At 63.6% G+C, this 23,402-nt stretch overlaps 1 protein-coding gene and 1 pseudogene across 1 annotated transcript in view; both read right to left on the bottom strand.

Moving 5' to 3' along the window:
* Positions 1-1,532: 1,532 nt before the first annotated feature.
* The window catches only part of LOC107515231 (MLX interacting protein), a 50,512-nt gene continuing 28,642 nt past the window's right edge, over positions 1,533-23,402 (bottom strand). The window contains exons 2-17 of the mRNA XM_016153815.2: positions 17,923-18,029; positions 17,034-17,119; positions 15,746-15,835; positions 15,371-15,412; positions 14,830-15,001; positions 14,007-14,096; positions 13,352-13,443; positions 11,812-12,466; positions 11,296-11,414; positions 11,003-11,183; positions 9,922-10,049; positions 9,289-9,390; positions 9,068-9,195; positions 8,782-8,905; positions 6,733-6,862; positions 1,533-6,077 (exon numbers count right to left, since the gene is read on the bottom strand). Coding sequence (XP_016009301.2) covers positions 5,956-6,077; positions 6,733-6,862; positions 8,782-8,905; positions 9,068-9,195; positions 9,289-9,390; positions 9,922-10,049; positions 11,003-11,183; positions 11,296-11,414; positions 11,812-12,466; positions 13,352-13,443; positions 14,007-14,096; positions 14,830-15,001; positions 15,371-15,412; positions 15,746-15,835; positions 17,034-17,119; positions 17,923-18,029 — 2,368 coding nt within the window. The 3' untranslated portion in view covers positions 1,533-5,955. The remainder of the gene's footprint in view (positions 6,078-6,732; positions 6,863-8,781; positions 8,906-9,067; positions 9,196-9,288; positions 9,391-9,921; positions 10,050-11,002; positions 11,184-11,295; positions 11,415-11,811; positions 12,467-13,351; positions 13,444-14,006; positions 14,097-14,829; positions 15,002-15,370; positions 15,413-15,745; positions 15,836-17,033; positions 17,120-17,922; positions 18,030-23,402) is intronic.
* Positions 22,092-22,210, bottom strand: LOC118603461 (annotated as a pseudogene).

The following is a 23,402-nucleotide window of genomic DNA, read 5'->3' on the forward strand; positions in this document are numbered from 1 at the left end:
AGCGGCGCGGCAGGGCTCCCCCTGGACCCTCCCGACTCGCAGGGCCCGTGAGATAGACCGCCAGGCAGGACGGGACGGAGGGCGCCGTTATGCGAACTGGGAGATGGTGATGCGGACTTGGGTGGTGGCGACGGGGAGGGGGGAAAGCGGGTGGCGCCTCTGGAGGGGCTTCGGAGGACAAGCCCGGCCCGGCGCGGAGGAGGGGGCGGACGGCAGGGGGCGGACCGCGAGGGGGACCCTTGGACCGGGCGCGTGGGGAGGCCACTCGCAAGACACAAAGGGACGCTTTCGCCTCCTCGCTCTGGCCTGTGTCGCCTCGCCGCCCTGGGGACAAGTCTGGCTCCTCCTCTATGACACGGGATTAGCCACGCCACCCACTCCGTCCCCACGGTGGCCTGGAGCCTGGCGGAACGGGAATCGCTGGTGCCCCGGCCTCACTCCCTGGACACTGTTCCTCCCTTCTCGGCCTGGCCAAACTCCACCTCCTTCTCCAAATTCTGCCCCCAGCATCTCCCAAGATTCCAGATATAACATGGAGCTGGGCTCAAAAAAGCACAGCAAAACACATCTGTTGCTTAGCCCAGTGTAAGCTGAGCCCCTTCTAGAAGCTCAAAGGAATCCACGAGCCACGCGCCTCTGCCTCTCGGGCCCCCGACTCTCAAGGCCCCAAATCTTGTTTTGTGTCATGAGCTGCTTTCCCTGGGGGAGGTGTGGGGGTTTGATCAGACAAGAGCCTCTGTATCAAACCACTGCATTCTAGTCGGGAGATACCGATCTGGGCAGCCGTTCAGGAGGCAGCCAGCAGCTCTGCACAGGGGCCGGCAGCCCGGGCGGACAGCATGCACGGCCCGCCGCATCCGGCCGCCCTGCCCGGGCACAAGGAGCTGGGGGGGGTAGGGCAGGAGGATGGTATGGGGAGGAGGGAGGCGTCTCGGTTAGGGAGCATCGAAGTCTTCCCAGCACAACAGAGGGACATCACGTCTCTGCTGGTCAACGTCCCAGCATCTCCCGCCTGCGGTCCTGGGTCAGTGGTTCAGGGAGGCCACAGCTGCCTGCGGCCATTGCCGCCACTAAGAGCCTTTCCAGCGCCAGGGCCAGTGCTGGCCGTCCTGATGACCACCGCCCCTTTCCTAACTGCAGTGCTTCACGCATCGCCGAACACCCAGATGTGTGACTTTACGTGACCTTCACGGCCGCCCCGTAGCGTGCAGGGCAGGTGCTGTCTGCCCACGCCGCAGGCGAGGACAGAGGCTGTTGGTCCAAGCGCTGCTGGACCGTCCTGCGGGAAGGGCCCAGAGCACAAGGCCCTGCTGAGTTCGTGGGCAGAAACCGTCTCACTGGGCGTCTGTCACTGGCCCTGATGGCGGAGGCCTCTTCAGGACACGCCTCCAGAACCCCTTCCTCAGCCCCGGGGCCCCGCTGCGGGCTGAACCGCACCCCGGGGCAGAAGGGGCGAGCCTGTCGCGGCTCCTCTCTGTCCCACGTCTTCCACAGCTCGACACGGCGGCACCGAAAAGCACACGTCACAGGCCTTTCCAAAAAATACAGCTTTTTATTGTCTTGGATGCAAATATAGTTTTCGAACTGCACTGTAGTGTTGAACACGGCCGGGGGGCGGGGGGGACGCGCCTGTCGGCGGGGCACGAGGGGGTCTGCTCCCCCCCCCCCCGCAGAGGCTCCTCTCGGCTTCGCTTCTCAGACCGCGAGGCACACTGTCTCTTAATGGGGCCCTGACGTGACCCCCCAGAGCCCACGACAGGACCCGTGAGCCACGTGCACAAGGGATGGAGAAGCCGCGGCATCGCAAAGCGCGTGAGCAGCACGGCTTCTGTCCCCGGGCTGCGTGAACAGAGGCGGCCGCGTCGCGGGGCAGGTGGCGCCCAGCTCCCCTGCGGGAACGCGGCCACACGGCCACACAGCCGGGAGCCACGTCCCCCCGGCCACGTCCCCCCGGCCGAGCCCTGCATGCCCTTGAACCGCAGGATGTAAACTCTGGAAATGTACGAAAGTTCGGCTTCTCCCAAGCCTCACGGCCCGGCTCCCGAGAGCGGCTCGTCCGGTCAGAAGCCAGAGAACCCTTCACGGGAGGGACGCCCGGGGCTGGCCGTGGAACCAGAAGTTGGACTGGGAGGTGAAGGTGAAGTTTGCTACATGACTGGAAAGGAATTTCACAAAAATAAAATTCCATTCACACACACATAAGCTTGTGTAAACACACGCACACAGTCACGCTGACACTCAGCATCAAAGGTTCCCTTTTCTTTCTCAAAGGCTGATTTTCCTGGAGGGAAAGGAAACTGGGCAGCTGACCGTGGGTCCTAAGGTGTGTCTCTGCCCAGAGTCCCTCCGACCACAGGAGCCCGCTGAGCAGACCCAGGCCTAGACGGCCACTGGACGGCACAAACGCACGCCAAACCTGGGGACCCAGGGTCTCTGGTGCTCTGCCGAGCGCCCCCCCCAGGCCCCCCCGAGGAGACGCTTTGCAAGGCCAAGGCCGACCCACGGCGGGCGGGTCCCCTCTCTCCAGGGAGAGGCAGCTCTTCCCCCCAGAGAGAAGGGGCGGCCCGATGTACACCCGGTTTGCGAGGGGGTCCCTGGCAGGGGACGGAGACCATGGAGGAGCCAGGTGACCACGGGAGGGGAAGGGACTGCTGAGAGTGGGGGTGGGGGGTGGGGGGTGGCGCTGTCCTGAGCCTGCCCATCTGGGGCCCGTGAGCTGAACTGAGGCGGGGTCCGCAGCACCCGGCTGCTCTGCCGGAGCGAGGCCCGGGCAGGCGGACCCCAGGACGGCCCCAGCTCCGCTCTGGGGAGCTCATCCCACTAGACAGTAAAAACGTGTGACCCTGGAAACTACGGCCCTGCTGCCTGGGACGCACCCGGGACGGAGGCCGGGCCCGGGACGGAGGCGCAGCCTGAGAGGAAGCTGGGGTGGAGCCGGCCAGGGCTGCATGCGGGGTGTGCGTGTGACCCCCCCGGGTGGCGCGCCTGCTGGGACCAGGCAGTGAGGTCACTCGCCACCGCACCCCGGCACCACCCGGGGGTCCCATATCCTCTAAAACTCCAGGTTTAGAGTCTTATCGGGCACAGCAGAAAAGCCTTCAGACCGGACTTCTAGAAAGGGGAGTGGGGTCAGGCCACAGGGGCAGGAAGCAGAGACAGTCGGGCACCCAAGGGCACACGGGCGACCACTGAGCTCCGCTCCTTCAGGCTCCAGGAACACGGCTGCGCGGGGGGCCTCGCCGCCCCCCAGTCCCTCCTCAGCCACACTGACTCCTGACGCGGTGATTCTCCCCGTGCCGTGAAACACTCCCCTAAGCTGCCGCTCCGCCGCGGGGTCGGGACCTTCCGAGGGGGCGACCTGCCTGAGACGGGAGGGACGGGCCTTCCGGCTTTCAGAAAGCCCCGCGGTGGCCCCGCCCTGTCCCCCAGCTCCCACTCATTGCGAAAGCACAAGCGACAGTGTGTGTGGGGGGGGCGATGGCACAGAAAGATTTCACAGAAACACCTGCAGGCTCGTGTGCCAGACGGCGGCTTCTTTCTTCTCAGATTGATCACATGCTCCGAAGTGTCAGCATTTTTAAGTGTGTTTTATGAGACCAGGGACAGGAGCCGGGGCGGAAATGAGTGTAAAGGAACCGCAGCCCCGCGGCCGGCGTCCTCTTGAGGCCGCTGGCAGCGTGGCCTCGGCACCCCCGCGTCCCGGCTGCGGACCCCGGCATGGAGGCTGAGGCCAGGCCCTCACGTCTGGCCAGATTCGCCAGGCAAGATTCCAAAACGAGAACACTTCCGGGGCGAGAAACGACTGTGCCTGCGGGACGAGCGGCAGCTCCGTGGCCCGCCGGCCGAGCGATGGAGGGCCCCGCGAGGAACGAGGAACGGGGTTAGGCAAATATCTCAAAACAAAACGTGCTCTCGCCCACGGTCTGCTGGGAAAACAAACGCCGGCACACATGCCCTTCGGAGTCACGGGAACCCGACAGCCTTAAATGCTGAAAACAGCCACGAACTAACTCAGCGAAAGGGAGGTGCAGAGGTAGCCAAAGCGGCAGCAGGCCACCTTTAGATCCCATAGTTTTTTAAAAAAAGACGCTCAGGAAGGGGTGGGCAGCAAGCTGCTGACTTAGGAGAGGTTCGGCCTGGGCCAAGCACTGCGGCCCGGCGTGGTCTACGAAGGCACAGGATCTGGGGAGGGGCCGAGCTGGCGACCCTCGAGCCCTCATGGAGGGGAACGGTCCGCGTCCCCCGTCTTCCTTTGACCTTAGTGGGGCTCTCGCCACGGCGGTAATCCCCTTTTGAAGGGGACTTCTCATTTACCCTAGGGGTAAAAGTGGGCTCGCTTACCACGTCCCCATGGAAACTGAGGACCAGCCGCACGGGGGAGGGACCCAGAGGCCTGTAAACACGTTCCCTGCGGGGCCCGCGGGGTGCAGCCACACTGCTCTTGGACAGGGATGGACACCGACCAGGGGGCAGGCGACTGGTCAGTGACCGGCAGCAGAGACAGTGGCAGAACCCCTACCCGTCCTCCGTCACCCAAGGCTGAGGTGGGGCTGGCCGCCCTCTGAGCACCTTCCTCGGGCCTCCAGGAACCAGGGGGAGCCTCCGGATGGACTGGAACTGCAGGAGGTAGCCGTGGTCCCCCCCATGTGGATCCCAGGCCCCCTCGAAGCCCACTCGCTCCCGGCCTGCCCAACACTGCCGTCCCCACCGCGGGCAGGGAGGGGAGGACAGCTGGGGCGCTCGGACCTCACAGCAGGACACGCCCACGTGCTCCGGTGTGGGCGCACCCCCGCACCGCGAGCCAGCAAGGACGGCGCCACCCTCCGAACCCACCCACTGCGATTCCCACGCTGGGCAACAGCCCACTGCCCCCCACACAGCCCCCCTCGATCGACTCCGAGTGTAACTCCGGACTGTCTGCTCCGGGCACGGCCTGGAGACGGCTGCGGCTGACCACCGCGGAGTCGCCCGTCGACATTCACCCTCTTCCTCCACACACAGGACAGAGCAGACTTTGGGTGGAGACATCTTTGGTCCGAGAACGGTTGTGGTTTGAGGCTCCTGGTGAGCGGTGCGGACGGGATGGCCAGGCTGAAGGCAGCGCCGTGGGGTCTGGCCTTTCGAACGCCACCCGCCACGGGCTCCGCGCGTCTGGGACGCTGTCGGCTTGTCCGAGGCCGAGCCTGGCAGCAGGCGGAGGCGACGGCGCCAGGGCCGCGCAGCGGGGGCCCCCCGCAGGACCCCGGGCCGCGTCCTCGCCGCGGTTCTCAAGTCCGCGACCCCGTGGGTGCTGCGACGCACCGCCAGGTGGGGCTAAACCGTAACAGGCGTCAACGCCACCCGAGGGTGCCCGGGCCAGAGCGGCAGGTGGCACGGTCTGTGCTTTCCCTCTCGTCGGGCACACACGCGTTCTGGGGGTCCCCAGGCAGCTGACTGTGCATGAGCCTGGGCAACTGTCCATGTCTTCCTGCAAGGTCAGAGTCTGGGGAAGGAAGAAAAATGCCTGCCAACGGCCCCACCGTGGGCCAGGGCAGTACAACGGCCCAGAATGTGCCAGACGCGGACCGGGAGGGACCCTGAAGCTCCGTGGGAGCGGGCGCGGCCTTCTCGTGCCCCATCTGCTCCCCGCGCAGGCGCCGGGGGCCCGGCAGAGCACCAGCAGGACAGGGCTGGGACCGCGGCGGTCCCCTGTCCAGGCTGTCCTGAGGCCGGGGGAGGCTGTGACTGAGGTCGCCAAGTGAGAGTGTACAGCAGGGGCTTCCCAAAGCTGGGCTATTGCTGTTGGCAGGACCCGAACCTGCTTCAGACCTGAGTGTGGCGTTGAAGCGGCCCAGTGGGCCGGCCTCGGAGGGAGGCCCCGAGCCTCTGCGCCGGGCGGGGCGTGGGGCGCGGCTTCCTCTCTGCGGCAGGGAAGGGGCTCCATGGTGCCTTGTGCAGCCATGCGCCCACCAGGCGCTAAGACTCCCCGGACCTCTTGCCAGTTCTGGTGACGGCCTTCGTGGCCTGCTCCGGCAGCTGGGACGGGTCCGTGAGGATGGAGGTGGTGGTGCTCAGGTGCCGGAGGGTGTTCAGCACCGCTGGAAGACAGGAAGGGGTCGTGTGAGGACGCGGGCACACGCGGCAGCTTCGGGCCCCGCACGCACGGCCTCGTGATGGCGCTTCTGCTTGCCGAGCGGGAGGGGCGCTAAGCTCGGCCGCAGGACCGACAGCAGGGGGTCCTCTGTGCCGAGACCGGGGCACTCGCACCTCTCTGCCCTTAAGACAGCTCCCCAAAGCCCGTCTCCCTGCAGATGGGCGCGAACCCCACGCTCTTCCTGCCCATCCGCTGGTGCCAACGTGCCTCTAACTTTAATCCATAGGCATGGCTTTCGTGGTTATTAAAAGAATTAAACAAACGACAAAAAAACACAGCCAAAAGCACCGAGATAGAGCCTGGCGAATAGTAAGTGCTCAACAAACGTGCACCAGGGCTGGACGCGCCGACGCAGGCCGCACGCGGGAAGCTGCGGGGAGGCGCTGGGAGCCCTGCCCCCGGCCCTGAGGCTGGCAGTCCCAGCTCGAGGCCCCCGCACATTGCCGCCCCTGTGGCCCGGGCCGTGGCTGCGTGGCTGCTGGCAGCGGCGCCCGGGTCCCCTGCAGAACCCCCCGCAGCTGAGGGCCCCCCTCTCTCTGGCACTAGCGTGAAGGCCGACAGCCGTTACTCCCGCCACCCCCGTGCGGCCCCCCACTCACTCGGCCTGAGGACGGGCAGGGAGCAGTGCTGGTCCAGCCAAGATAGCACGGTCCGGTGCAGCTCTTCCAGGCTGCTGGTGGACACCATCCCCTTGAAGGACTCAAACAGCGGCTTGATGATGACGCTGAACTGCGCGGCAGTGGCTTAAGGAAAAGGTGCGTGAGAAGGAAGGCCGGTGGCCGACTCCCCCGAGGGCTGGGAGGCAACTGCGAAGCGCCGAGAGAGATCTGGACGAGGTGCCTTTACACTCGCCTCAACGTTTCCTTGTAACTGTGACTGACCCCTGAGCAGGCCAGAGATGTCTCTCTGGCCTGGAATGGGTCCTGGGACAACCACGAGAACACGACAGTCTCTACGTACGATGCTCCCTGACCTAGACGGGTCACGTCCTGATAACCCCGTCGCGAGCAGAGCGCGTGGCACACAGCCGACCCACAGCGCCTCGCGCAAAGCCAGTCTCAGCACGAGGTCCTGCCTGCCTCGCGCACTTCACCACTCACCCCAAAGCTGCGCCACCCTGAATCTGACCCTCCCAAGTCGGGGGCCGTCTGCACTGGCGAGAGCATGGGGGTCGCAGAGGTCAGCAGGCAGGAGCCGCCGGCCTGGAGATGGCGCCCTCGCGCCCAGCGCCGACGCGCCCGCCAGGCGCACAGTGCAGGCGCCCGCACCACCGCAGGCGCGCGCTCAGGGAAGGCCCGGGGTCCGCTTTCTGCGACCCGCGCCCGGACAGCATCCACCGTCCCGCACGCCTCAGCCCGACGGTGAGGAATGCGCCGTTCCACCAGGGAGGTTCCGACACGTCCCAGCTGCTGGCCGCCAACGGGACGGCGTCAGGACAGCAGACCAGGGCCGCACAGCTGGAGTCCGCCCCCTCTCCCAGAGCCGCCCGTCGGAGCACGCACAGGCACCGCCCGCCCCATCGGAGCCTCCACCGTGATGGCTCCTCCGCCCGTCAGACCCACAGCCGAGGGGGGGGGGGGCGGCCCACCCACCACGTGTGCAGTCTGCTCAGAGGCACGGCGGCGGCTGGCCTGGAGCGACAAGGCAGCAGCCGTTGTCCGTGAGGGCCCCGCTGACACCTGGAAGGCCAGGTGCACGGAGGCCTTGGTCCCCGAGACAGGCTCGGCATCGCGACAGCACTCCAGGCCTGCGGCACAAACTCAGAGAACAGCCTGGAGGGAGCTGGCGTCCTATCTGGGCTCTGCACTCAGACCTGGGAGCCTGCGTTTCTCACCTGTCATGCGGACGGTACTCGCCCTCCCCTCTGCTGGGGCCCGGGACGTGTCCCACTAGACCCACCTTCTTCCCACGCTACTGCTCCTGGAGAGGCATTCTAGCGCTGCCTTTATTCCTCAAGGACCTGGAGAGCCACACTGGCCTGTCCCGCCTGCCCGGAGCCCGGACGGTCACCGAGGACGGCTCCCCGCCACGGCCCGGACGGTCACCGAGGACGGCTCCCCTCCACGGCCCGGACGGTCACCGAGGACGGCTCCCCTCCACGGCCCGGACGGTCACCGAGGACGGCTCCCCAGGACGGCTCCCCCCCACGGCCCGGTCACCGAGGACGGCTCCCCTCCACAGCCCGGTCACCGAGGACGGCTCCCCTCCACGGCCCGGATGGTCACCGAGGACGGCTGCCCTCCACGGCCCGGTCACCGAGGACAGCTCCCCCCCACGGCCTGGATGGTCACCGAGGACGGCTCCCCCCCACGGCCCGGACGGTCACCGAGGAAGGCTCCCCCCCCACAGCCCGGACGGTCACCGAGGACGGCTCCCCCCCACGGCCCGGACGGTCACCGAGGACGCCTCCCCCCCACGGCCCGGACGGTCTCCGAGGACGGCTCCCCTCCACGGCCCGGTCACCGAGGACGGCTCCCCCCCATGGCCCGGGCCTGGCCAGTGCCGTCACGCAAGGCAGAAGCCAGCATCGCCCGTCTCGAACGCGCCGACAGCCGCGCACAGACCCTTTCTAGGGGAACCAGGGTGTGGGTCTGCTGTTTTGACGCGCTGGTGTGGGACGGGGCGGGGCAAAGAAAACCCAAAGATACAATCCAGAACTTCCAGTTCTGCAGGGTCCGGCTCTTCACGTATTCGTCGAACATGTCCGCCATGTGATCGAACTGGCGCCGGGTGACAGGGACTCCCGTGGCAGGGAGCAGCTGCTGGCAGGAGCTGGGAGGACAGGGAGAGTCACGGGAAGCCGGGAGCGGCCAGCGCCCACTCAGACCCCAGGGGGCCGACGGGGCGGGAGGGGGCCGTGGGCACCGCGGCGGGGGTGCGGGGGGGAGGTGCGGGGGGTGCGGGGCGCGCGCGCGGGAGCGCACGGGGGCTCACAGGATGGTGGCGTTGAGCGCCTCGATCTCCTCGCGCAGCCGCCGCGCCTCCTCCTGCATCTGGCTGCGCTCCTGCTGCAGCTTGGCGATGTGCTCCATGGTCTTCTGCAGCGTGACCGCGTGGCTGGTCTGCGGGCGGCGGCCGGTCAGAGTGGCGCCCCGCGGGCCCCGCACGTCCGCCCGGGTCTGCCGGCCCCCGACCCCCGCGCCCCCGCCGCTCACCAGCTTGGAGTTATTAGAGATCAAACTGTTCAGCGTGTCAAAGCTCATCTTGATGTTGAAGCGTCTCTTCTGCTCGGCGGAAATGTGCTTCATCTGCCGGTTCTGTTGGGGCACTGGCCGGTCACTGCGCCGTGCGGGGCCCTGCGGGGCCGGCTCCTCTCGCCCCCCGCCCCCCCCCGCTGCTGACAGCCGCGGGCAGACGGCACCCTGCGGCCGCCAGAGGACTGGCCAGAGGACTGCGCAGTAGGAGGGCCGGCAAGCAGCTGGAGGGCGAGGGCCTGAGACTCCGGCCGGAGAACCGGGTCGCCTGCTGCGGACACGGCGCCCCAGCCGCCACGCCCCTCGGGTCTCCTGTCCGTCCTTCCAGCTGCTCCCTCCCGCGTGACAGGATCCCACGTCGCCTCCGTGGGCCGGTCAGTGGGTGGGGGGGGGGGAAGGCTTAACCTCAAGGTAAAGTCACAGCCATCCACGATGCCAGTAGCGCCGCAGCCCGGGGCACACCAGCCCCGCCTGCGGCCCTCCTCCCGCGTGACTCTCGTTAGGGGTGCAGCCGGCTCAGAGGCCCCCTGGCGCTCTCCTCCTTGCTGCCCCGTCCTTCCCAGAGAACCCAGACCCGAGACGGACAGCTGCTACCTTTAGAGAAGCCACGTGTTTGGGGTCTGCAGTGTATTTCCCTGAGCTGCTGTTCTGGGGAGACTGAGGACTGGCGCTCTGCTCTGAGGTGCACGGCGAGGCCTGTCCCGAGTTCGGGCCGTCTCGACCTGCGAAGGACAGACCACTCAGGGGCAAGTCCCAAGACTCAGAAACCCACCGTGAGCTTCCCACAGAGGCCCCAGAGCAAAACCCGGAGAAATGCTTGCCAGCGTCCTGGGGGTGTCCGTCAGGCCTGGGTGAGGCCTGGCGAGGGCTTGGCCGACCTGGAGCGGAATGCAGCCCAGGCCCCGCCAGTCACAGGCCCTGAGACGTCTGACGCTTAACGGCCTCCTACAAAGCCACCCCGGGAGACCGGGGCTCCCCGCGGTGCAGGGGGCTCCGGTGCTCGCCCCGTGCGGCAACACAGGCACCTGTCCTACTCTGGTTCTGGTGAACCCTACGGATACGTTTCCTCATGCTTTGTTCACCCTTACCCACCCTCAAACTTAACAACACAAACCCTTTCACCCACAGAGGACATGATCGAGACCGGTGACCCTTGCCGGTCATGCTCGCCACCAGGCTCTCTCGGATGTGTCCCGTGGACCCCCTGGGCCTCTTCTACCTCCCCGTACCCAATGCCTCGGACCGGCCCCTCTCTGCCGGACCATTCTCCCCAGACGCCCTCTGCAGCTCCCAACACGGCTGTGCTCTGGGCCTCAGTGGACGAGGAGACGCTGACCCGAGCCCTTCCTCACGTGACTTTAGGGGCTGAATCAACACTAGTCTGCGTCTTCGTCTTTCCAGACTGAAGGTCCTTGCTCTTCGAAACCTGTCCTCAGACAGGTCCCTAGTTTCCGAGTTCACTAGCAGTCTACACTGCGGCACCCCGACTACTTCTCTGCTACTGTGGTGGATCCTGCCCCACGCTGAGCACTGCCCTCGCCGGGGCCACTGGCGGGCTCACGAGGCCTCACTGCATGGCCTGTGAGCCCAGGCTCAACCCCGGGCCGCCCCGCGGGATGGGCCCGCTCGCCTCGTCCACAAAGTCTCGGCTGCTCCGACCAGAGTGCTCACTCACTGGCGCCCGGAGTGGGGACCTGGGGACCGCCCCCGTGCAGCGGGGCCTGCTCGCCCTTCGCCAGGGAGTCCTGTCCTGCGCCTGGGGGGAAGAGCCGGGACATGGGGGCGGGCTGGCTGCTTGCGGCATGGCCGAGGTCCGCCACCAGGATGCCGCTGTGGAACTCCGTGACTCCGGGGGCCTGGGGGGACAGGAGAGAGCAGTCACCCTGAGCACAGTCATGTCGGGGAAGGCAGCCCCGGGAAGGGGCCGCGCCGGGGTTACGCCGTGGGAGTCTGTCCAGGGCGCCTCACCCCGGTGATGGCGGTGGGCGTGATGACCATGCTGGACTGCGACGCGGTGGAAGCCAACACCCCTTCTCTCTTCAGAGGGCCTGTCATGATCACTGCTTGTGGTTGTCCAGAAAAGGCAGCTGCCACAAGAAGAAGAAAGTGAGGGGGACTCCGAGCCGGGGTCCTGCTCCTGACACCGGAGCTGAACCCCCAGCAGCACCAGGGTCCCCAGGAGAAACACTGCCTTTTGGCTGCCACTGAGACGGCCTTCCTCACCACGGGGCATGGGGGGACAGACGCACAGGGGCACCTCGCGTTTCTTTGCAGCCTCTCCTTGGAGGGCACAGATGACCCAGGAAGCAGAGGACCAGGGCCATGTGTTTCAGACTGGGTTGAGCCTCACGTTAAGAGACTAGATCACACACGTAGCATTTCATGTGTTTTTTTCACGCCACAACGTGTGTCATGACTGCGAGCCTTGGGGACGGGGGACTATCTCGGGGGAGGGGCCACACTCCGCTTCCCTCCCCGACTCACCTGGGGTGATGCAAGCATTCTTCAGTACCAAGGACACGGGCTCTGGTTTGGGAGCAGGCACTATTTTGGGGGGCTGCTTGGGCCTCCCTCCAGTGAAGGATACAGATTTGGGGTGCACGAAAGTTAAACGGAGCTGGGGAGGCCCGACGGCTGGTGGCCGGGTGACTGGAGACAGTGCCGGTCCACAGGGGGACCCTGAGGGGGGGGGCCGGGGGGTGGTGATGACGAGGCCCTGGCTCTGGCTGAAGGTGGTGGCAGGGGCGTCGTGCGTGAGGGTGGCGGAGGCCGTGTGCGTGATGACGACGGGGGCCTTGCTGACGCCGGCAAACTTCTGCGGCTGCACGAAGCCGGGTGGCGTCGTGGGGCTCAGGGCAGCGGCGGGAGGGGGGGCCAAGGGCACGGCAGGGGGGGCTGGCGCCGGGGCGGGGCTGGGCGAGAGCATGGGCACGCTGAACATGGGGAGGAAGGGCTGCGGGGCACTCAGGGGCGCCGCGGGGGGGCTGAAGTCTGCAGGCTGCATGAAGGGGTCCCCAGGCCGGGAAGCACGTTCACAGGCCGGCCTAGCTGTGGGGTCCAGGGCGGGGGCTGCGGGGGGCGCGATGAGGCTGTCAGGGAGGCTCACGGTGGGGACGGAGGGGGTTGCCAGGGCGCTCTCCTGCGGAGGGAAGAGGAGGCAGTGAGGGACAAACGCCGGGGTCGCACACTCGCCATCGCCTTCCGGTGCTGCGCCCCACGCGACGCGACCGTGTCTGCCGGGCACCGGGGATGCACCCTGGACAGGCACCAAGGCGGTTCTCCCCTCCTGCGACCACTCATCAGAGGAGAGGGCACTGAGCCCCCCGGGTGTGGGCGGGGTCTGGTTTCCAGTGGAACTACAGGGTAACACAGGGCTCAGACAAAGCGACAGTCTGCACGCAGCTGGCTCTCAGCCTGGCAGTATCTTGTTTCTGGAGCCCCGCGGGGGCCCCCCGAAAGTCCCCGCCATCTTCTGTGACAGAGCAGAGGCGGCCTGGACTGCAGCTGCTCATGGGTTCCCTCAGGACAGTTTCACGTAACTTCTAGAGAGGTCACCTCTTCCTGAGAGCGGACGCTATAAGGAATCAATTGTTCAGACCCCGGTCTCTGTAGAAATTCTTCCCAGAGCCAGATGGAAGGAGACGGGCACCACTCGGGGCGCCCTGTCTGACTTGGCTCTGTAGCCCCAGCACCTGGTAACCAAGCTGTGCTGACTGCTGAATAAAAAGTAAAACGAATCCACAGAACTCCTTTTCACCAGTCGCCCAGGGTTTTGTCTGTCGTCTCAACCGCTAAGGGCAGAGCTCGCTGCACACGTTACCTGGAGCCCTGGGCCGGAGAATCGCCCAGCAGACTCCCGCCTCGTGGGCGTCCAGCATGCTTTTGCCTAGACTAATTTCCTGTGTTCGACCCTGAATCTGGAGACCCCTGCACGTTGCTCACAACTGCGTGGTCACATGACTACCTAGCCCTGGCTGCTGCGGTCTGAGGACCAACCCTGCGCCCCTCCCCCAGCTCCCTCTACCTGAGCAGGTGGGCTGTTGGGATCTGGTGTGGGCACTGAGGGAGGCGCAGACAGCATGGAGCCAAAAATGGACCGGCTGGACGAGAACAGGTCTGAAAGACAAGGTTGGGGGCTCCTGAGCTCAGGGGCCCGTCACTTCCTTGAACCGACATGCACACGAGTCAGGCACTGGGCCCCACCTGACCCAGAGGAACGCCAGGCCAGAGGGCACCCCCCGCCCCCGAGGGAACTCTGCAGAAAGAGGCCCTCCGATGCGAGCCACACGCGCCGGCAACCAGCGTGGGCTGCGCGCGGCCGGGCCCGCACTGCCCCTGCTCTGCAAGGCGGGAGCGCGAGGGCCAGCGCCAACCGCAGGAAACTGCGGGGAGGCGGCTGTGTCGACAGCGCCCTCTGCTGCCTAGAGGGAGAACGGCTCGCGGTGGCGGCCAAACCGGAGGCTCTGAGGCAGCGAGAATACCGATTTCCTTGAGAGAGAACAGCGGCCCAGACACCCTTCCCAGACCTTGTCGCCACCACCAGACAAGAAAGTAGCTCTGGAAAGATTCCAAGGCCTCCCCCGGCCGCCTTCCCACCGGACAGCTCCCCCCGTGAAAGGGGAACGTCTTTGTCCAGGGCAGAGGGACGGGGCAGCCATGCGCGCTGCCCCCGTCCTCACCCTGGAAAGGCTCGAACGTGTCCATGAAGTCCAGGTTGGGCTGCAAGGGAATCAGTCCCGGCTGGATCATGTCTGCGTTCCCCAGGTGCGCTGCAAGAGCCGGAAAGGGGACAGGGCGGTCACTCAGCCTTCTCAAATTTGCAGCCACACATGCAAGGCCTGAAACGGAGCTTCCGGGCCCTGCTCATGTTCTAGACTCTTCCAAAGAGAACTGCAGGCAGCTGGCTGGGATTTCTACCTTCTTGTGGGTTCATGGCCATTCTCTGCCCTCAGAAGACAGGAAAGAATGTGAGTTTTTGCACAAAAGGTGATCTGAGTACCGGGAACGGACTCTCCCAGGAAGCCCTGAGCCGTCATGCAGCGATCACAGCCCGCTCTCTCGTTCTGACTTTGTCTGTAGGCTCTTCCCTGACGGGTTAACTGGACGACAAAATGCCACCAGGTAAGAGCTCATGCCCAGCGCTGCTTCTGATTTCTTTTTAGAGTCAAAGGCCCTGTCACTTGGCTCGGCACACATCCTCTGCTAAAGGGACAATCAGAAACGTAAAACTGACCCACACCAACCCCCGCTGTTACCACGCGGTGGTCCACGGGCCTGGCAGCTGTCCAGGCAGGCTCGATTTGCGGACCCTGCCCACTCGATGTGTGTGGCCCTCGGATGTCAGTGAGGCTGGCCAATCCTTCCCTTGACTGCCTGCCCTACACGCGTGATGTGCAGCAGCTCAAAGGTGGCCCTGAGGCTAAGCCGGCTCCATCCAGGGAAGGCCTCGCAGAGGAGGAAACCCACTGGGCATTCGGAGTGGAGGGCCTGGGGGTGGGTTACCTATTTCCCGTGGGTTGGGCCAGGCCACCGGCTGGTGTGAGGACAGTGTGGAGAAGAGTGTGTCGCTGAATTCTGACATGAGCATGTCTGTGCCCAGCAGGGGGTCCTCCTCCATGGGGACTGGGGTCTTCCATCCGTCCCCGTGTTTGTGCCAATACAGCATGTCATCATCCTGCCACCAACAGAGGGGGGAGGAAAAATCGAAGGGGTGACAGTGGACCTGGAGTTCCCGACCACGTCACGCTTGGGGCACGTGTCCCCTCATGCCGGAGCGGCCCGGGCTGCGGCAGAGACGAGGTGCGTGGTGAGAGAGCGGGAGACGCCCCCTCCGGCCGCCAGCAGAGAGAACTGCCCAGTCCTCGGCCCTTCGTGTGCCTTGTGTGTGTGTGTGTGGGGGGGGAGGCCCCTCCTCTGGCCACAGGGACAGTCCGCGTCCCCACCACCTTCTGCTGCAGCGGGTCACTGTCGGGCCACCCACGTCATTGCCGTCTCTTGCCTGGGGGGGCCGCCAGGCAGGCCCTCGCAGCCCGAGCTCGCTCACCTGCGCCAGGATGGAGAGGTCCTCATCCTTGTGCTGCTGCAACTGGAGGGAAGGGGGGGCACGGCGGTCGCGCAGGGCCCCGAGGGGACGAGGCCCTCAGCCCTCCTCCCTAACGGCGCGTGAACCCCAGAGGCATCAAGGCCCCCCCTCCCGCCGTCCCCCGGCCGACGGCGCACACACGGGAGGCTCCCGGCCAGTGTCTGAGGGACACATGGCGCCGTTCGCGGCCGGAGGAGCTGGGAGCGGACGCCACGAGGAAGCGGGCCCGCCCCCGGGCGGCGGTGACGGCGTGGCCTCGGGGCCCGCGTTCTGCCCACGGGCCCAGGCCCCCTCCCCGCTCCACGGGCGTGCTCTTTTTGGGGCCCGCCCCGATACCCTTTTCTTGAAGTAGGTTCTCCACTTGTGGTACTCCCGGACCACGAACTCGATGCGGCTTTTCCAGTACTTGCCTTCGGTGGTGATGGCCTGCGAGGGAGGAGAGGTCAGGATGAAAAGACGGCGTCCCGTCTGACGAGCGGGAGCGCCGGCTGCTGGCCCGCCAGTCAGGCCCGGGCACCGCAGCTCAGAGGACCGTGGCCCACGCCACGGCGTCACTCACAAAGCGCACCCCCTCTCCTGTGCTACGATGACGTGCTTTCGCCTCATGACCTGCAGTAACGAGGGGCGGGGGGCCGGCAGCACGGGTCCTGAGGGTCTGGACTGGACGGGGACAGACAGAAAGCGGGGGCAGCGAGGTCCAAGCCCTTCGGCCTGGGGCTGAGGAGCCCTGCGGAGGCTCGGGCGGTACCCGCAAGCCGCCCCCAGCGGCCCCACGGCCTTGTCCACAGATGAAACCAACGACTGACCACAGAAGTTCCAGGTGCAAAGTGACTTCCAAGAGCATCTAGTGGCAGGGAAGTAACAACCCCCTCCGAGAGCCCACCGCACTTTCCGCTCCCCATCGTGTCCAAGCCCCACAGAGTTTCACCTACGAATCCTGCCTGTTGGTCTCTGACAGTGAAGAATCTTCACCATGATTGATACTTCCCCAGACCTGAGAAAAGCACACTCCTTACTCCGTCTCCTACCAGATCACGTCCAACTGCTCAAAACTGTCTTTTATTAGGTTACTTTTCAACCCTCTCCCCAACCCCCCCTTCACAAAAGCAGGGTTTGGACCAGATTAAAACAATGCAGCGCGCGTAAGGGAAGAAAGCCCCGGCGGCTCCCACTCAGACCATGTTTCTGCATAAAGACACTAAGATGCTGCTGTGCAACGGGCTTTGTTTTCACTTATGTTTCGTCCACACCTGTGCAGCCAGTATCTGAAGACCCTGAGGTCATTCTTTAATGGTTGAAGACATCTGCCTTGCAAGGGGCCCCAATCCCTCCCTGTTGACTGCAGAGAAATGTCGATGTCACGGGAAAGTAGAGGGCTAAGTGCAGCTGGAGAACCCCTCGTCCTTGGGCCGCCCACTCTGCCACTCTGAGAAGGGAGTCTCTGCAGGGTGTCAGGGCCACCTGCTCCCGACATCCCCATCACTTTCTGAGGTCACGACAGCTGACAGGCCCTTCCCTGTGGTCTCCTACTGGGGAAGCCGACCCTCGCTCCCAGCCTGGGGTTAGTCGCCCCCTCTGTGAGAGCAAGTCCCTTTCCGAGCCGGCGTGACCACATGCCAAATACCTCCGGCCGGCGATGTTCGTCGACGTCCACAGAGCCGTCCAGCGGGGTGACAAAGTGGCACACAGGATTCTTGCGCTTCTCCAGATCTGGGCGGAGAGACGGTAAGACCTCGTCACTGCGAGGAAGACCCCCGCAGGAGCCCTGGCCCCTCTGTCCACGCCCCTCCCCTCGGGGTGGGGCCCTACGGTCTAGTCTTTCTTCTCCTTCCCTTGGAAAACGAGATTTCGGAGAAATAAATGCATCCAGGTTAAAGGGAAAGAATCTGTCATTAAACGCGGGGAACGCAGGGCGTCTGGCTCTGGAGGAAGGTCGGCCTAACCCGAGGTGGCCCGAGCATGACCATCACCTGCGTAAGTCGCCAGGTCCCCATATCTAAGCCAGCTGAGACAAAACAAGGCCTGGGTCTGCATCTTCTCAGACCTGCTGAAAAGGGAACTGTTCCCGGACCCTTCCGATGTCATCTCTCTGCTCCGCCCGTCCCGATTCCCCTGAGAAGCACGAACCCCTCCGCCTTTACGGCACTAGGCCCCAGCGTCTAGCGTAACAGTGGACGTGGCGCATTGTGAGCCAGCGGCTAACACGTGCGTCCCCTGCAGACCGCAGGCGTCTTCATGACGCAGACCACTCGGGGGGCTCCCTGCGTCTGACGGCCAAGACGTGTTCAGCTCGTCAGCAGGACCTGGCCTGGTTTTCCTGTCTCTGCGCCGCCCGAGAGAGGCTTCTCTTTGAGGCACAGTGTTCTGAGAGCGGGCGCTGGGGTCCGAGGCGCAAAGGGCTGCAGGTGGAAGAACCCGGAGGGCCGCCCCGCCCGCAGGGCTTCGGGGCCCCTGCAGCCTCCTGCCCCGGCCGGCGGGAGGCCCCGGGAGGCCCGGGCTCGCGCCGCACTTACACTGCATGTACCACGCCCGCCAGATGGCGTTGTTGAGCCGGATCTTGTCCCTCCACTGGAGCTTCAGGCCCTTGAACTTCTTCCACTTCGGAGACACCAACTTCCCACTGAAAGGCGAGAGCAAGAGGGGTTGCTCAGTGGTGCCTCTGCAAACGCAGTGAAGCCGAAAAGGGCCACCCAATCGTTCCGGGTCCCCAAGTTCCGGATGAACCCATTACAAGCCACGGGTTTCTTCAAAGCGACGTGGAGCAGGAGGGGCTGGCGTGGCCGTGGCGGTGGCGGTGGTGGTGGCGTCAGGGCACGGAGGGAGCGGGTCTGGCCACGCGTTAACTGTCAGAGCGGGTCAGGGGGACATGGGGTTCACCGTCCTACTCCGTCTACTTCTGCATGTCTAAACTCTTCCGTAATTACAAGTTTTTTAAAAAAATCTGTTGATTTGGCAATATATGTGAGTATGAAATCACACTGTACACTTTTAACTTACATAATGTCATGTGCCATTTATACCTCAATGAAGCTGGAGAAAAAAGGAAGAAATCTGTCGACCACTGAGTGAAAGCCAAGTTCGCTTGACCTGGTCTCGGTCCACCCCCTCTGCGCCAGGCCTGAGGCTCTTACGGTCCCGGCACCAGGTGTCCTGCGGCCTGTTATGACCTGCCGGTGGGGCCTTAGAACCTGCTGGGGCGTGGGGGGCCCTCTCCTGACTCCAGGCCTCCGCACACACGGTCCTCAGCTCCCTGTGCCCCGAGCCACCTGCTTGTCCTTCAAAACGCGGCTCAAACGCCATCTCCTCCGAGCAGGCACCGGGCTCCCCAGGATGCTGCCGATTCTTCCCGGTTCTCTGAGCGCTGTTCTAACCCCGAAGACAGCACTCACCCACAGTCCACTAACAGTGCCCGTGCCCACACCGTCCTTCACCAGACTGCGGCTCCGCGAGGGAGGGCCCTTTCGCGTCACCCTCCATAAGCACCTAGCACAGAACTTCGCACACAGCAGGGGTCTAAGTAATAATTCTTCGTTAATGAGCTAAAGAGCCCTTGCAAAGCAAGCTAACAGCACCTTGGTGGTGAGCCTTCTCGGACAGCTCGGTTTTCTAAGGGCTTTGCCAGGAGCCACGTCTGAGCAGCGGGCGGAGGGTTTCCCACTTGCAGACGGCTCAAGATGGGCAAGGCACTATTTTCGGTCCGGGTCCTCCTGACCACAGCGCACAGCCCTGCCCCTTCTCCAAACCCACTCGGAAAGCTCACGTGACGAGCAGAGATGTGCCAGCAGTCACAGCAGCTGAGGTCTTCACTGACGGCGCCTAAACAATAACCTTACCTGAACCTGAAAAGCTGGGTTGCAAAGCACGAGGCCTGGCTGTGTACCTGACAAAACCTCGTGGCTCCCCCGCCCTGAGCCAGCACCGAGCCAGGCTGGGGACCACGGCACACCGGCCAGAGGCTGTGACCCCCACGGCGAAAACATCAGAGCGCACCGTCGTGGAACGTGAGGGACAGACAGACAGCAGCGACCTCGGCTCAGAGGGCCAGGGGCTTCGAACCAGCCACACGCCTTCCTCCGCCTGCCCCTCTCGTCCAGGTACTTCCGCCCGCCCGCCCGCGCTGCTCGGCCTCCACCCCGGGCCGCGGCTGGCGGCCCAGAGTTTCAGAGCCTCTGCCGTGTAACCGAGTCCTAACTAGGAGCTTTACGGTCGCAGCTTTTCTGGCCCCTGTTTCCTGGGCGAGAATAACAACATCGCCTCCAGAGTGTGTTAATAAGGAGTAAACGAGGGCACACGCGACACACGGAATGGTGAACCCTGAAGCAAAATACAGACATAAGGCATTAATAACCACCTCGATGGTCTAGATTTATTACCAAAAGGCCCGATTTTTAACACCCCCCGGCTTGAAAAGCCCTCCCTTTTGTGTGTGCTGTCACAAGGCTCTTCCGCCTCCGTGGGAGGAAGAAGGTGACACCCAGGGGCCACTCTCAGCTCCAAACACGGACCCGGGCAAAGGTCCAACCCGCACCTTGCGCCGCTGCAGAGCCACCTGCCTCTCATTCGCTCCTCTGAGGCGCGTGCAGCACGTGTGCTAAGAGCTAAGGACAGGGACGGAGGAGGCCGATGGGGCCCCGGCCCTCGCACAGCAGCACCCAGGCCCGTCTACATGCTGGGTCGCAAAGAGGAGCAGAGGGCCACGGCGAGCATAAGTGGCCAGTCTGCGCAGTCAGGAGTGGCTTTCTGGAGGAGGTGGCATCCAAGCTAAGGTGGAGAGGATGAGGGACCTTTAGCTGAACCAAGGACGGGGAGGCAACGTCACTTCTGGCCTGTGACAGCCCTGAGGTGAGCAAGGTGGCAGGAAGCACCCAGTGTGGCTGGAGCCTGGAGGGTGGGGGATAGGCGGGGTGCTTCTAGACCAGGCTGGGGAGCAGATACCTACCAGAGCAAGGCAGGTCCCACAGTTGGGCCAAACCAACCCTCTTTCCCTCCTCGGCAAGGTCTTTCTGCAACCTGACATCTAGCCGGCAGGTGGTTCCAGGAAAAAAAAACAAAAGAAAACAGAAAACAGTCCCTACCTCTTTATTTCCTTAGGGGGAAACTCCCTCCCCCAAGTTTGCTAGAATAGGCAGTTTCCTCACATTGAAGCCCAAATTCGGAGGCCACTTCTCTGTCACGCCTCCAGAGACGGCTGCAGAGGACAAAGCAGAAGGGCTAGAAAGGGGCACTGAGGGCTCCTGGGAAGAGAACCGCCTCGCGGCGCCTCGGAAAGAGCTGACCACTGGGCTTAACGGCAAGCCGGCCTCACCCCTGCTTTGTTACTCAAGACAGAGCATCTTCTCAGAGAGGTCGGGTTACGCGAACAGCTTCAATTACGTACGATGGGGGGGGCGGGTATGATACAGAGAGAGAGATCACACCCCGTGTGCTGGAAACCAAACGGACAGCGAGCAGTTCTGGGTTCCCGTCATCTTCCTCCTCGCTCGCTGAAATGCTCCGCTTCTCCTTGACGTTTATGTCGACAGAGCCTGGCAGATGGGGAGGCCTGTTCTAGTCCGGGGCTGCCGGGAACAGCCTGGGAAGGCGGACTGGGGTTCAGTTATACGCCACGTCCTCAGCTTGATCAACATTAAAGGTAATATTTTAGCCGGAATCTGCTGACTCTTTTTTATTGTGGTAAAGTGCATATAACATAAAATTTACCCTTTTAAAACGTACAATTCAGTGGCATTAAGCACATTCACAATGCTTTGCGACCACCACTGCTACCTAGTTTCACCCCAAAAGGAAAACGCACCCCATGACCTGCTGCTGCCCCAGGCCCTGGCAACCAGGAGTAAGTATACCGTCGGTCACGTACGAATGTGTTTCTTCTGGACATTTCGTATAAACAGAATGACAAAACGTGTGGCTTTTGTGTCTGGCGTCTTTCACTTGGTACAGCATTTCCGGGGCTCCTCTGTCACAGCAAGAGCCGGTCTCATTCAAGACCCCGTCACGCTGCGCTGGACGGGCAGGGCGCCTCGTTTACTTTCATCCGCTGATAGACTCCGGAGCCATTTCGCCTTGCGGCTACAGTGCACGGAGCTGCTGCGAAGCGACCCGGTTTCATCCCCAGGCAGGCCAGAACTCGGGCAGGGGAGCCAGGCCGAGCACTAAGCTGGCTCCGGGGCCACGGCGCTGGGCAGGTGGAGGGCGGCCCACGAACACTTCATGTGCGTCCCTGTGGCTCAGGACTCCGCACTGGGCGTCGACCCCCCAGGCCGGCCTGCACACGGGCTCGGACAGCACCTAGGGCTGGAAACGACCTAGGTGCTCGTCAGAGGGGAACCGTTCAAGCCGGCAGCAGACCCGCGGAGTGGGGCACCCGGGGCAGCCTGACAACGCATGCTTACACGTGCCGACACCCGGGCGAGATCTGCAGCGTGTGTCGAGACACAGGGAGGAACGCACGCAGACACACGGGCAGGGCGGGCGGTCTCGGGAAAGACACACGAGACCCAGGCGGCAGTGGAACGGCGACCCCTTTCCGAGGGCTGAATGAAGGGGTTGGAGACTTAGCTTTCGCTGTTTACTGTTTTATGTGGTTTATCTCTTTTCTTTTTAGGTGAGGCGACCCTTGGTTGACCTCACAGATTTCAAGGACCTTGTCAGCTTACAATCTCTTATTCTTAAATTTTTTTTACACCTACAGCACCTGGTCTTCCTAGGTGGTCTCCCATTCAATTACTCACCAGGCCCGACCCTGCTTAGCGTCCGAGATCAGACGGGATCAGGCCTGTTCAGGGTGGCGTGGCCGTAGACTGTTTTATGTTGTTTAAATGTAACATAGGCATGTAGTTTTTTTTGAAATAAACAAGGGAGAAGGACCAGATACAGTCCCAGACTTTTATAAGGTTTCTAGTTAATTGGGGAACACAATGAATTACAAGAGCAGATGTAAAATTTGTGCAAGTCAATTTTGTGCACCGGATCCAAACGTGAGGATAATGGCTACTCAGTGGTTTCTCTAATGAGTGGATGGATAACTCGGGCTGGTCTCTTCCAGGACTCTGATGCTTTTTCTTCAAAAGAGCGGTCTCCAGGATCTGGGCCTGGTTCCATAGGCTGTTAGGAGCCAAAACTAACAGGCTCCAGACGGACAAAGGTTCATTGTGGAGCCAAGACACGGGGCGCAGCCACAGGAGAGGGGGGCAGGAGCGCACCGCCTGGAGCCGCGGGCCCTGCCCTGGGCCGCGGCCCAGCGGAGGCTCCTCCCAGAGGAGGCCAGGGAGGTCTTCAGGCCCTGCTCCCACGGCCAGGCCAGGCGTGGGTCCTCCCTCCTGCGCCCAAAGTTCATCCTCCTCAGGGTCACTTGGTGTCTTTTCTTATATTCAAAGAAAAGTCCTATTGGAGAAGCAGGCTCTGAGGGTGATGGCAGCAAGGCAGGAACACGGGCTCCTGAAGTCCTCGTCTCAGGTCTGTCCTGCTGACGGGGTGAGTGGGTCCCTGTGGTGTGTCGGGACGGGTGCGGGGTGTGTGATATGTATGTGGTGCGTGTATGGTGTCTGTGTGGGTGTGAGAGCGCACACCTGCCTATGTGGGTTTGCTGGTGTGTCTAGGTGTGCTTCTGCCCACGTGTGTGAGCAGCTGCGTGTTTGTCTGTTTGACGTGAAAAGCAAGGTGTAACTGTTCTCACGACCATCAAAAATCAGAGCAACTGACGGAGCTGCGGCCGGGCAAAACTGGACCAGCTGCAGCGGTGGCTTCCCCTTCGCCCCGCTGTGGACGCTGGTGGCCTGTGTCCTTGCCAGGAGCATCCCCTCCTGTGCTCCGGCCTTCCCCCTGGGGACAGACGCTGCCATGCTTATACAGTTGCCAAGCAAAGGAGGAAATACAGTGGTTTCCATTTCTGGACAAGTGACAAAAGCTGTCCAAGCCCCACCTTTGGGGAAATGATGACAGAGTCCACCTGACAAGAGAGCCGGGAGGGTTATAAGTAGGTGTGGAAGGACCA

The sequence above is a fragment of the Rousettus aegyptiacus genome, unplaced genomic scaffold (assembly GCF_014176215.1).
Source record: "Rousettus aegyptiacus isolate mRouAeg1 unplaced genomic scaffold, mRouAeg1.p scaffold_m13_p_5, whole genome shotgun sequence".
Lineage (NCBI taxonomy): Eukaryota > Metazoa > Chordata > Mammalia > Chiroptera > Pteropodidae > Rousettus > Rousettus aegyptiacus.